The sequence below is a fragment of the Purpureocillium lilacinum genome (genome assembly GCF_023168085.1).
Source record: "Purpureocillium lilacinum CBS 284.36 DNA, scaffold_4, whole genome shotgun sequence".
NCBI classification, from domain to species: Eukaryota; Fungi; Ascomycota; class Sordariomycetes; order Hypocreales; family Ophiocordycipitaceae; genus Purpureocillium; species Purpureocillium lilacinum.
This window is the reverse complement of record NW_027072114.1, coordinates 2,530,689-2,543,296: the sequence shown is the minus strand read 5'-3', so window position 1 is coordinate 2,543,296 and position 12,608 is coordinate 2,530,689. Positions and strand designations below refer to the sequence as shown.

General features: G+C 56.7%; 4 protein-coding genes across 4 annotated transcripts; 3 read left to right on the top strand and 1 right to left on the bottom strand.

Moving 5' to 3' along the window:
* Positions 1 to 1,213: 1,213 nt before the first annotated feature.
* PLICBS_005950 (uncharacterized protein) lies at positions 1,214 to 2,646 on the top strand (the record flags this gene model as incomplete). The annotated part of the gene is made up of 3 exons (XM_018319689.1): positions 1,214 to 1,380; positions 1,444 to 1,945; positions 2,008 to 2,646. The coding sequence occupies 3 exons, from the start codon at positions 1,214 to 1,216 to the stop codon at positions 2,644 to 2,646; spliced, it is 1,308 nt and encodes a 435-aa protein (XP_018182163.1).
* Positions 2,647 to 4,109: 1,463 nt separating this feature from the next.
* PLICBS_005949 (RNA polymerase II transcription factor B 52 kDa subunit) lies at positions 4,110 to 5,702 on the top strand (the record flags this gene model as incomplete). Its single annotated transcript, XM_018319687.2, has 3 exons — positions 4,110 to 4,242; positions 4,305 to 4,392; positions 4,448 to 5,702. 3 exons carry the CDS (start codon positions 4,110 to 4,112, stop codon positions 5,700 to 5,702), a joined length of 1,476 nt encoding a protein of 491 aa, XP_018182161.1.
* A 307-nt stretch (positions 5,703 to 6,009) lies between these two features.
* On the bottom strand, positions 6,010 to 7,059 carry PLICBS_005948 (uncharacterized protein; the record flags this gene model as incomplete). Its single annotated transcript, XM_018319686.2, has 1 exon — positions 6,010 to 7,059. One exon carries the CDS (start codon positions 7,057 to 7,059, stop codon positions 6,010 to 6,012), a length of 1,050 nt encoding a protein of 349 aa, XP_018182160.1.
* Positions 7,060 to 8,012: 953 nt separating this feature from the next.
* Positions 8,013 to 12,541, top strand: PLICBS_005947 (uncharacterized protein; the record flags this gene model as incomplete). The annotated part of the gene is made up of 3 exons (XM_018319685.2): positions 8,013 to 8,222; positions 8,272 to 11,237; positions 11,290 to 12,541. 3 exons carry the CDS (start codon positions 8,013 to 8,015, stop codon positions 12,539 to 12,541), a joined length of 4,428 nt encoding a protein of 1,475 aa, XP_018182159.2.
* Positions 12,542 to 12,608: the final 67 nt, after the last annotated feature.

Below are 12,608 nucleotides of genomic sequence, written 5' to 3'. Positions count from 1 at the left end.
GCCCTTTCAGAGCTCTCAGGAATCATGTCGGGACACAGAGTCTTTGTTTAGAGCTTCCGCCAATGGATGTTTAGGGCTGCTTATGGCGTTGGTCCAACTCCAGGCTGGGACGACATTGAAGGCCCCGTCAGCGACCTCGCGTGCGATGGGCAACGCAGACGGTTTCCGCTGAACACACGACAGTGGTGGAAACGCCAGGGCCGCCACCGGAACCCCGCGCCCTGTGGTGGCCTGCCTGGGGAGCTTATAAAATGGGCTGCTTGGGACGCGTGTATTCTGAGCCTTACGGTTCCTGGGGCCTGTAACGGGGCCCAGCAGGGCACGCTAGACGGGGTCCAAGTGGAACTGAAACGGTTGCCCGAATAATCATAAACTCGCCTGTGCCTGCTAGCTCACCGCTAAGACGGTCCCTGGGTGCGGCTCTTTTCCTCGCTTGCAAATGCATCAAGTCAGTCGACGAAGACATGTAGAGCGCGCTGCCGACGGAACGACTGATTGACATCGCACTGACATCTGCCGTGTCGCGCCAACAATGGCCCTGTGCTCGTCACTGGTCCCCGCCCGGAAGGCGGCGGCCATCTGGCGCACGCACCCGCTCGTGGCTCAAGCAGCAGGGCTTGGGACCGGTTGTCGAGCCCGTGTTGCTGCAGGTAAGCAGCCCACAGAAGCGGCCGATGGGGCAGTGCAGCATGCGCTCTAGCGCCGAGACCCGGCTTCACCATTGGACGAGGCGCAGGGCATCCTTGTTCCGTCCAGACAGCTCCAGCAACACGGGCGGCTTAGCCCGGGGTCCAGCTGAACGCCAGAGTTGCATCCCCTGGGATGGCAGACGAATGGCTGTGTGTCTTGTGCGCCCTCTTCGGGCCACAGCCATCCTGGGCGACGAGACCGCCAAGGGGATCCATGGGCCATGGCATGGATATTACTTGTGACCCTGCCGACGGGGCTGCTGCTTGTCTTTCTTCAACACCCCAATCCCACGAATTTTCCCTTGCGGCGACTTCACGCGCGAGCATCCCGGTGGCGACCGTCGATACGCTCGAGCGACGGCACTGGCGAGAAGCGCGATCCTCCCATCGCACCTTCTCGCTGTCACAGGCGTGAGCGGTTGGTTCCCTTTGCGCGGGCCGAGGAGGAGATAGCGCCACAACACCGGTCGGTGGTGACGGTCTTTGAGTGAACGATTGCGACGCTCTCGCCGACGTCTGCCATCATGAACGACTACTCGATATACAACATCGCCGCGGCGGCGCTGTTGATTCTCACCGCCGTCCCGTCCGTCATCGTTTTCCTGTGCTCCTTGTGCCTGGCGCGCAGACACCGAGATCCGGCGCGATCCTGGCTCACCTTCTACAGAGCCGCCTTCGCCTTTTTCTGCCTGTAAGAAAACCTCCGCAAAGCAGTGAGGAAATATCGGGCTTTCTAACAAATCATTCTGTGCAGGGGAATTGTGCTCATCTTTTTCAATTACCTTCTGGCCGTCCTCTACAGCTTATTATACGATTCCATCTCTGGCTCCGACGTTGACCAGTTCGTCAACAATATCCGCAGGGCGCAAAACCAGACCAGCATACTCGGCTCGTTCTTCGACGAACTCGCCATCATCGGCATCCTGGTCGCCCTGCTCAGCCTCGGCAAGGCTGCTAGCTTCATCCACGCCGGAAAGGTGTCGTCGGTCGATCGATTCATCCAATGGGGCGCATATGGCGTCGCCGGCCTTCTCGCCATTCTGAACCTTGTGTCCTTTGCGCTTAGCGAAAAGATGTATACGGCCCAGTTTCAAGGCGCAGTGTCGACAACACTCAGTGAAAACTACAAGCTGCTGCAAGACCTGAGACGAGTCACCTTTGCGATGCTCGTCATCCAGATGATCTTCAACGTCTTTGTCCTGGCCAGATCTATCATGGTCGCCGTCAAGACTCGCGCTGAGCCTCGGGTAACGACTGTACGATAAGTCCCCAAGGCTGAGAGGCCACACGTTGGACATGCGGCTAATTGATTGAACAGGCTACTCGGTACCTAATCGTGTGCTCCGTTCTCTTGCTCATGAAGACATGCTACAACGTCGGGTACTACGCCGACTACATTCCCCTCGGCACTGATATTGTCAGCGAGAGGACTCCGGGACCTCACTTTGCCATACTTGATGTTATTTTCAACTTTTGGCCGTCGTTTATCATCCTCATGATACTCTTCGCCCTCGGCACCAAGAAGCAATATGGTGTCTGGGCCACGGAGCAACCCTTCATGATGGTCCGGCCCATGGCCCCTGGGATGGCTCACCAGCAACCGCCCTGGGGCTACGTGGAGTACAGTGCCCAGACGCACCAGCCCCCGCCGCAAACATGGCAGCAGCAGCAGCGGCAGCAGCCATCGCCAGCAATGCCCCCGGTGTACGCCAACCCTCAAGAGCTGCCACCCCAACATGCGGGATTGCACGCCCCGCAGTTCCGGCATGAGCTGTCTCCCCAGCAGCATTGGACGGAGCCGGCATCACCACACATTCAGCGCTCGTACGAAAGCAGCGTTCAGACTGGCGCCATGTCGCCTCCGCCGCCGTCTCACTACGAGGCAATGGGCCTGAACCACCAGGCCGATGGCACCCCGCCCCAGGCCAGCCCCGTACCATACAATGAGAAGAGGTGACGAGGGGCAATTGGATGGCAAATACGGATGCCAATTGGACTTTCTGTTTAAAGAAATAGCGATCAGTCGGCGTCGTCGATTTGTATATTTACGTGTGAACTCTGGTGCCTAGCGCATCGTCGCCGTGCTGCACAGAGCATAATAAAGGTCTATAAGTCAACTCGCTGCATGTCTAGTCTACATCGGAATACTCGGGAGGGGCGACGTATGGCCCGTCGGCCCCCATCGTTCCTGTGACATATCTGCGGCAGTTAGATTTTGCATGCACACAAGAGCCCTCTAACGACTGGGACGTACTTGGTGTGGCTGCCTCTGGCGGCGATTTGCCCCTTGCTGTTGGTAAAGGTTACTGTGGTGTAGGCGAGCGTCTTGCCAACTGTGCTGCTGTCAGTATCTGGTTCTGACGGTGCTATAGGAGGGCATAGAAGGCTGGTACTTTTGTCACAGATTGCGGTGCCCTTGAGCAAGTCGCCTGGCCGCCCACCTGGAGCCAGATAGGTCACTGCTCACGTTAGTACTTGGTTTCCGTCTGTGTACGTTACGCACGTACCATTCAGATCCGTTGAAACGCCCGTTGCAAAACGGCCAGTGGAAGCGACGGCCAAGGACCCGCCGAGGTCGACGAGGCTCGCAATGGTACCGCCATGGATAGTTTGGAGGCGATTCTAGAAACCCCATCAGCAATGAAATGCCACTGTGAGATCCTATGAGTTTTACCGTATGATCCTTGTGGATATCCATCTCAAAATCGACTCGGCCGGGAGATGCGCTGAGGACCCGGAACTGTAGGATCTCAATCAGCGATCAAACGCCCGTCGAGGTAGTCGAATTCCGCATAGTTTACCCGTGGCCCAAGAAGTCTAGCATAGAACTTTGTAAGAATCATGCACTCATTCCAAAATATTTGTGTGTAAAATCTGAGCAGTCCGCATCTTGCTGAGCAAACGCCAGTCGGCTTCTTACCTCGGCTCCAAGCCAGAGTCGGCCATGAAAGACCGCATTACCTGCAGTGAGCGTCAGCGCGCGGCCTCGCTTCGACAAAGGTTGAAGAACTGACGGCCTTGGTGAAGCCCGTCGGAGACAATTTTTTCGCCATTGCGACTCGCTGCTTCACGAGTGGCAGCTTGGCTGAGTGGGAGCTGGCGTGTCTAATACGGAGTACAGTTGAGTTCCGAGGCGGGCATTGAACGGTCGGCGCGCCCTGAACCCGCGTTTCGGCTCCTCAGCGCCGACGGGGTCCCCACAACCACATCGCTGACGCAATTATCCGACCATCACCCGGGCCCTGCACCTGTTGGCTGGTTGCCGTGAACCTTCATCTGCTCGTTGCCTTCCCAGCCAAGCTTCTCGAACAACATCCCTCCGCGTTAGCAGTCTCCGATTGCATGCAAACCGGAACTGCGCTCCTCAATAATGACATAGTGACAGTTACTACACACTGACAGACTGGAACCGCCGCCAACATGTCTGTCAGTCCGGCGCAGTCCCTCCAACTGGCGGAGTATCTCGAGAAGCTGCCTGGCACGACCTTTAGGAAGCTCTACCAGCAGCCCTCGACCGCTTTTGCCATATTCCGTCGCATGCTCACGCACCTGGGTATGTGCGATATTCGTATTCAGGCACAGGCTGATCAATCGTGAGCTGACCAGTCGTTGCAGCGAAGACGTTTGTTATGCGGATGCTCTTCATGCCGAAGCCAATGCTACTCTCCGATCTCGACAACTGGATCAAACCCGACGCGAAACGGTGCGCCAAGATTGCCACGACGATTTTAACGTGTCCAGCGTCTGACATACTGCAGGCAAAAGGACCAGGCGCTCTCGATTCTTCGAGGACTGCACATCATACAGATTTCGGCCCCGTCCAAGGAGAAGCCGCAAGAGCTTTACTTGACTGCCAACTTCAAGACTTCTCTCCGGCTCGCCCTCACCGGTGGTGGCACGCACAATTCTTTCGGCGTCCCGTCTAGTCTCGCTGTTCCCACCGAAATCGATATCGCCTTCCTCGACCGATACGCGCGAAAAAAATGGGAAGACATCTTGCACTTTGTGGTCTCCAGCGTCGGCTACAAGAGCGCTGGCGAGTCTTCCGGGCCTAATAAGAGCGTGAAAGACCTGCTTGTAGCCGGGCGGTTGGTCGACAGGCGGCCAAATGGGAGTGTGGGCATTACGCAAGCTGGCTTCACGTTCCTGCTGCAGGAGGCGAACGCGCAGGTCTGGACACTGCTTCTCTTGTGGCTGGAAGCAAGCGAGATCAACAAGGCTGCCGGGCTCGAGACTGTCGACATGCTGTCCTTCCTATTTGTCTTGGCCAGCCTCGAACTGGGGCGCGCCTATGACACGAATGCGTTGACGGAACAGCGAAAGAACATGCTTCCCTCGCTGCTGGATTTTGGGCTCATCTACATTCCGCAGCATAAACGATCCATGTTCTTCCCGACTAGGCTGGCGACAACTTTGACCAGTGGCGGAAACAGCCTACGGACCATCAGCGACGGGGTGGCGGCCGCAACATCCGCCGCGCTCAATCCTGGCCAGGCTGGACCGTTGGGCGGCAGCGGCGAACAGAAGGGCAGCGTGGTCGTGGAAACCAACTATCGCATATACGCATACACCCAGTCGACCCTACAAATTGCGGTGCTCGCTCTTTTCACCAAGCTCAGCATGCGCTTCCCAGACATGGTTGCCGGCCGGGTTACCCGCGCCTCTATCCGCCAGGCCATCAATTTTGGCATCACCGCCGACCAAATCATCTCATACCTCGCGGCGCACGCTCACGAGCAAATGCACCGCACGGCTGCGCTAACTAATAAGCCGGTTCTACCGCCGACTGTGGTTGATCAGATTCGTCTATGGCAGCTAGAGAACGAGCGTATGAAGACGACTAGCGGATTCTTGTTCCGCGACTTTGACGACCATAAGGAGTTTCTCGAGACGGCTCGCTTTGCGGAGGAGATTGGCGTGCTGGTGTGGAGAGGGGACAAGTCTGGCATGTTCTTCGCCAGCAAGCACGAACAGATCCGAGACTATCTGAAGAGCAGAAAACGAGCTGAATAGACAACGCTATAGTTGGGATGGAGCGTCACGGTGGGCAAAACGGAGCGCTGAAAATGGGAACGCGGCGTTCTTCAAATGGTATGGCGTTGGGCACATCGGAAAGCATGCCGGGCAGGGTCTCAACGACCCGCATGAGGGGTTGCATCGATTATCGGAATGATAACAATCACGAGTACAAAGACATGATTCTCTAAATGTACCAATATCTTGTCATTATCGTCTTGGCTTCTATAATCTGAGGCCTCTGTGCTACTTATCCCAAACGCCGAACAATGAGTTACTTCGTACCAAGTCTTCATGACCCTGCTTAATCGTCCCAGCCGTCGATTCTAAACTTGAAGGAAACATCGCCCTCCCCTCTCGGGATCGCATGACCATTTGCGTCCCAGAGAGCGCGCTCGGTGAATGTCACATTCCCCTCCAAGTCTACCAGCAGCACCGTCTGACGCTGCGTCCCATACATGCCCGTCTCGAATGCGGCCATTATTTCTGGGTGAGTCTTGGCATCCGGTCGCTCTTCCGCAAGGAGCTCCTCGACGGCTTTGGCGTCACCGTTGAGAACACTCCAGTCTGAGCGCCCGTTCGCCATGGCTCTCTGCATTGCCTCTCGGTGCTTCTGGTCTCCGATCGGAGGCACGAAGATGCTGTGCTTGAGCTGGCTCACGTACGCCTCGAAGCCCTGGCCCTCCTTCATCTCTGGTAGGGTGTCGACGTCGAGCACAGAAAAGAGGCCCTTGATCAGCTCCTCTTGCGAGGCCTCGGTCTTGGCCGCCTTGGACACAACCTCGTCCAGCAGGCGCTTGCCGCTCTTGACCTTGGGCCATTCTTGCGGGTCGTCGAAGACGGTGTTGCTGAGTCCCCAGGTCTCGTGGCTGTTCAGGTCAACGAGTGGCACGTCGTCCGGATGCGACGCCCTGTTGCTGACAATGGCGATGCCCCCGCCCTTGCGCCTCAGCTTGGCGCTGACCATGGAAAAGCCGCCCACGCCCTGCACATTGCGGTTCGCCACCAGGTGGTGCACGCCATCCTTGATGCCGCCCTTGCCCGCGGCCAGGCCGCCGAGCCAGGAGTTGACGACCAGGCCGCGGCTACGGATGCCGTGCACGGGGTGATCTGCGTCTTGCGGGTTGAGCTCGCGGTAATTTGTCAGGACGGCGAGGAGTCCGTCGCGCGTTATGCCGAGCCACGTGCCCTTCTCGGCGCGCTGCAGGTCTCGCGCGGAGAGCACCTGCTGGCCCGAGGTTGGGTGCGTCCACCAGCTGGGCCGGGACGTTGGGCGCAGGATGTACTCATCGCGGTTGTCGATGAGTATGAGTGAGTATTTGGGATGCGCCGTCGTGAATAGTACGATGCACATCTTGTCGATAGTGTGTAGACTCTAAGGTCGTGGTGTTTTAGAGGTGGAGGTGTAAAGGTGATGTGATGGTTGTGGTCTGTAGATGAAGTGGCCCTGGAGCGCTAGTGACGACAGGGCGAGTCGGGCAGCGACGTCAGTGCAGGCTACTAACACGGTAACATGTGGCGCCGGAGATGGACGATTGATGATGGGCTTACGAACAGTGAGATTCGCTGAACGTTCCTGCCCCTGGACGCGCCTGGCCATTTGTACTTCCTCCTCTGCGTCAACATATGATGCGCCAAATGTCAACTCGGACACAAGGGGGCCAGATCGAACACACCATCACCGAAAAACTCAGTCCATCATGGCAAAGCAGACTGCATGGCGCGCAGCGGTCCCTCGGCCCCCCGACGCGAGTCCCGTCGTCCGATTAACTTTTTAGCGCGTGGGTGGCATCCGTGATCAGCCGACCATTCACAAGGGCGGCGCCGCCGGGTGAGGCTCATGCAGTGTCACCCAACCGCTGGCCGACGTGGCCGTCAACACGTGCCATTTGGGCTGACAGCACGGCCTGGGCGCCTGGGCATCCCTTGATGGCTGTGGCTGCTGGTCCGATGTTGAACACGCTGAAGCTGGGCTCGAGGCCCCGAATCCGGAACCGGGCCCCATCGCCAGACAATGACGGTGGGCTGAGCGGAGTCCCCCCCGTCGCCGGCATAACGGCCCCGCTCGTTGTCTCGGCAAAGCGAATGTTTCCGGAGATGGCCTAATATGGACAGCGGCAAACCGGTCGTCGATGCGAGAGCGTGGGAGCTGCGGCCTGGCCGCGCTCTAGCGTCGAGTGTCGATCCTCCCTGTTGCCGCTGCCAGGCATCCAGGCCACTCACTGGGCGGGCGGACGGCCATGAAACCGCGCAAGGCCCGCCGCGGGTCGGCCCTTATTCACATTGTCAAGACACTCCACAGCCGTCATGAGGGCTGTTGGGTGCTTCAATGACGATGCCTTCGGGCCGGGTGTCCAAGGGTGCCGCGACGACTTCGACTTTACCCAAAAGTTTGAACGAATATTCTTCTTGGTCATCCCAGCTGCTGTCTTCATTGCAGCGACACTCGCGCGAATCGCCGTTCTTGCCCAGAAACCGCGCCTGGTGGATGGAAAGATCTTGCAATACGCGAAGCTGGTGAGTCAGTACTGGCCCATGGTCCGACTCTTGTTTGACACGGATTCAGACCACCGTTGCCGTCTACGCGGGCCTACAGCTATGCCTGTTGGCCATCATTTCCGTCGAGACCTCAGCCCCTCTTCGCGGTCTTGCCATTGGCTCGACAACTCTCGTCTTAGTCGCATCTATTTGCGCCATTCCGTTGTCCTACCTGGAACATGAACGTGCATGTCGTCCATCAGCATTGCTTAGCGTCTACGTCCTTCTGACTTTACTCTTTGACGTCGTGCAAGTTCGAACGGCATGGCTGGCAATAGTCAACCCTCAACAAGGCATTGTTGCCAGACTGTTTACAAGCCTCCTTGCCCTCAAAGTTGCCATCTTGTGTCTTGAGGCCACCCCGAAAACCAGGTGGCTTCGCTGGGACTCCGACAAGCATAGCCCAGAAGAGTCTACGAACATCTTCAGCTTGGGGGTGTACTTCTGGCTTAACCGACTCTTACTACGAGGCTATCATTTGGTCCTCGGTATCGATCGACTGTATCCGCTGGACGTCGAGATGAACGCTCACACCCTGTATACACGACTTGAAAAGCGAATCGATATTGAACGATACAAGAGTGACATCAAATTTGGCTTGTTCAAGGACCTATGCAAGACACTGACTGGTCCGCTTCTGCGTCCCGTAGCGCCTCGCGTCGCGCTCATCGGCTTCAAGTTCTGCCAACCTCTCTTTATCAACGCAGTCTTGGACTTTTTGGCTGAGCGCAGCGAGTCTCGTCGATCTAATGTTGGATATGGATTGATTGGCGCATGCGCTCTCATCTACCTCGGCATTGCAGTCTCGACAGCATTTTACGACTACTACAACCAAAAGGCCGTCTTCTCCATGAGAGGATGTCTTGTCTCTCTTATATACAGGAAGACAATCGTCGCCAAGCTCGGGGAAACGGATGACACGGCAGCCATCACTTTGATGAGCACTGATATTGAGCGCATTGTCAAAGGCGGGGTATACGCACATGAGGTATGGGCAAATGTCGTTGAGATTGCCGTCGGCAGCTGGCTGCTAAACACTAAACTCGGGGCCGCTTTTGTCACGCCGATCATCGTCATTGGGGTCTGCGGTACAGGGCTAGCGGTTCTTCTGCCGCTCTTCAACAAGGCGCAAGCCAGGTGGATGTCAAGTATCCAGAAGCGGGTTGGCCTCACAGCACACGCCATCTCACACATGAAGCTCTACAAAATGTCCGGAATCAGCGGTCCTGTTGCCGCCCTAATCCAAGGTCTTCGTGTGAGCGAGATATCCACTGGAAACCAGTTTCGATGGCTGGCAATTGTGTCAGCGGTCCTCGGTTTTGCGCCAATTTGCCTCTCGCCAGTCATTACTTTTGCTGTGACTTCGCGCGCTCTGAATGTCAGCACGTTGTTCAGCTCGATTGCATACATCATTCTTCTGGCGTCACCACTGCGCATGATGTTCCAGTATGTGCCAACACTTCTCGCCTGTCTCACATGTGTCCAGAGGATACAAGCCTTTCTGGTCACCGATCAACGACGAGACTTCCGTGTCGTGTCCGATAAAGTCGTCGAACAAAGCCCGTCCCAATCGGGTGGTTCGCAGCTTTCACTTGGAGGTGACCTTGCCTTTTCCATCAAGGACGGTTCATTTGGCTGGGGAAGCAACAATATCGTCCTGAAAAATATTGACGTTACAATACCAAGTCGGCAGCTCACACTGATCATCGGCCCTGTTGCATCCGGCAAATCGACTTTCTGCAAGGCCTTGCTGGGTGAGACACCAACTCAAGAGGGTACAGTAAAGACACACGTTCCTGTAGACAATATTGGTTACTGTGAGCAGTCGCCGTTTCTCTACAACGCTAGTCTTCGAGATAACGTGGTCGGTCGATCCCACTTTGACGAGAAACGGTACATTGAAGTTCTGGAGGCGACTCTTCTGAGCGCTGACATCACGCACCTACCACAAGGCGACAGCACGCGGATTGGCAGCAACGGCATCATGCTCAGCGGCGGACAGAAGCAGCGCGTATCTGTGGCGAGAGCACTCTACTCTGATGCTGATGTCATGCTGTTTGACGACGTTCTGAGTGGCTTGGACGCAGACACAGATGCCGAGCTGTTCCGAAGGGTGTTTGGCCCAGAAGGCATCGTCCAGCGCAGAAATGCCACGGCAATTGTCTGCACACATGCGGTGAAGCACCTGCCGTCCGCGGATCACATAATTATCCTCGGTGACGAGGGCCGCGTCGTCGGATCAGGAGGCTTTAGCGACCTGATGGACCACAACTGTTATGTTCGTGGCTTGGGCCTCACAGAGGGTGCCACGGAACCCAGTATCGAAGTAACACCGCGGCAAGCGCCGGAGACGGGGACCCGGGCCAAGCCTACGACGCCGATGGCTGAGTCGGAGGCGATGTCGCGCTCACGGCAAACGGGGGATTGGACCGTGTATATGCACTATTTTCGAAGCGTTCATCCGTTCTCACTGTTGAGCCTAGTCGTCACGGCTCTAGTGTACGGATTCTGCAACAATTTTGCGACCACTTGGCTCAAATTTTGGTCCGACAACACATTCGCAAGGCCAACCACCTTCTATATTGGCATCTACGCGTTGCTGAAGTCATCCCAGCTTGTTTCATTCGGCGGGAACGGCATCACCACACTCATTTCGATGATCACATTTGCTGGCACAGAACTGCACCGGCGTGCCCTCAATACTGTTGTCGCCGCGCCGTTAAGCTTCTTCACGACGACCGACGCAGGCGTTGTCACAAACCTCTTCTCGCAGGACTTGACGCTCATTGACGGTGATCTTCCAACAGCATTCACAAACGTGACGCTCGACTTGGCAGATATGATCGGCATGGCCTGCGTCATTGCAGCGGCTTCGCCATATCTAGCGATAGGATATCCGTTCCTATTCGGGGTTCTTTATGCGATTCAGAAATTCTACCTTCGCACGTCACGGCAATTGCGGCTGTTAGACTTGGAAGCAAAAAGCCCTCTATAGTATGTTTACTGCGCTCAGGGGTGTAGACTCGGTTTTCTAACGTGCGCTTAGCACACACTTCATCGATACCATCCGCGGCGTGGCTACCATTCGTGCTTTTGGCTGGACCCATACTGAGATTGAGCGCAACGATTTCCTCCTGGACACGTCTCAGCGTCCTGCGTACCTGCTAGGCGTCATTCAGAAGTGGCTTATGACCGCTCTGCAGCTCCTCGTGACCGGTCTAGCTGTCGTCCTCGTTTCTCTTGCAACACAGCTCCATACAAACGCGGGTCTTACCGGTGCCAGTCTGGTGACGCTGCTGAGTTTCGGCGAGACTCTTTCGGAGCTCATCAAATACTACACTGGGCTGGAAACGTCCATCGGCGCGGTGAACCGTCTTCGCACGTTCAGCGAGACGGTCGCCCCGGAAGATCTACCTGGGGAGGATTTGACGCCGTCCGAGAGCTGGCCTGCCGGTGGTCGTATCGTGATGCGGAACGTTTCTGCTGCGTACAATGTTGCATCATTGACACGAGTTGGGAACCTCCGCGACGCCTCTTCGCAAGGTCTGTGCATCCGAGACTTGTCGCTGAACATCTTGCCAGGCCAGAAAGTCGCAATTTGCGGCAGGACAGGCAGTGGCAAGTCCACGTTGATCCTGCTTCTTCTGCGTCTCCTGGACCCCTTGCCGCATTGCGCGAACAGCATCGAGCTCGATGGCGTGCCTCTCGCACGCATCGAACGCGCCACACTCCGCAAGCGAATCGTCGCAATTCCTCAGGACGCAGTATTCCTACCAGACGGAAGCAGCATCAGATCCAATCTCGACCCATTCGACGAATCGACGCCAGAAGACTGCCTTGCTGTCATGGACGCCGTACATTTGGCCCATTTCGTGCAACATAAAGGCGGTCTTGACCGGGGCCTGAGTGCAGCGGACCTCAGCGCCGGGCAGAAGCAGCTCTTCTCGCTCGGCCGTGCCATATTGCGCAAGCGGATCAGGGATAGACATGCGGGCGATTCTAATCCCAGCGGCGGGCTATTGCTCCTAGACGAGGTAAGCAGCAACGTCGACGTGGCGACGGATCGCATGATGCAAGAGATTATCCAGCATGAGTTTGCCTCGTATACCATCGTCATGGTCGCACACCGTCTGGAGGTGGTGATGAAGTATTTCGACCACGTCATCGTGCTCGACAAAGGTGCGATGGTAGAGCAGGGCGCGCCGGCGGGGTTGGCCATGACTCCAGGCACACGGTTCGGTGAGCTTTGGGCGATGATGACGGGTCATTCTGATATCGACAACCATGGCCCGGAGTGACGACCGGCCGCCCTTCGTATTGCCTAACGGTCGCTGGGACCAATTTCACTTCACAGCCTTCACACAT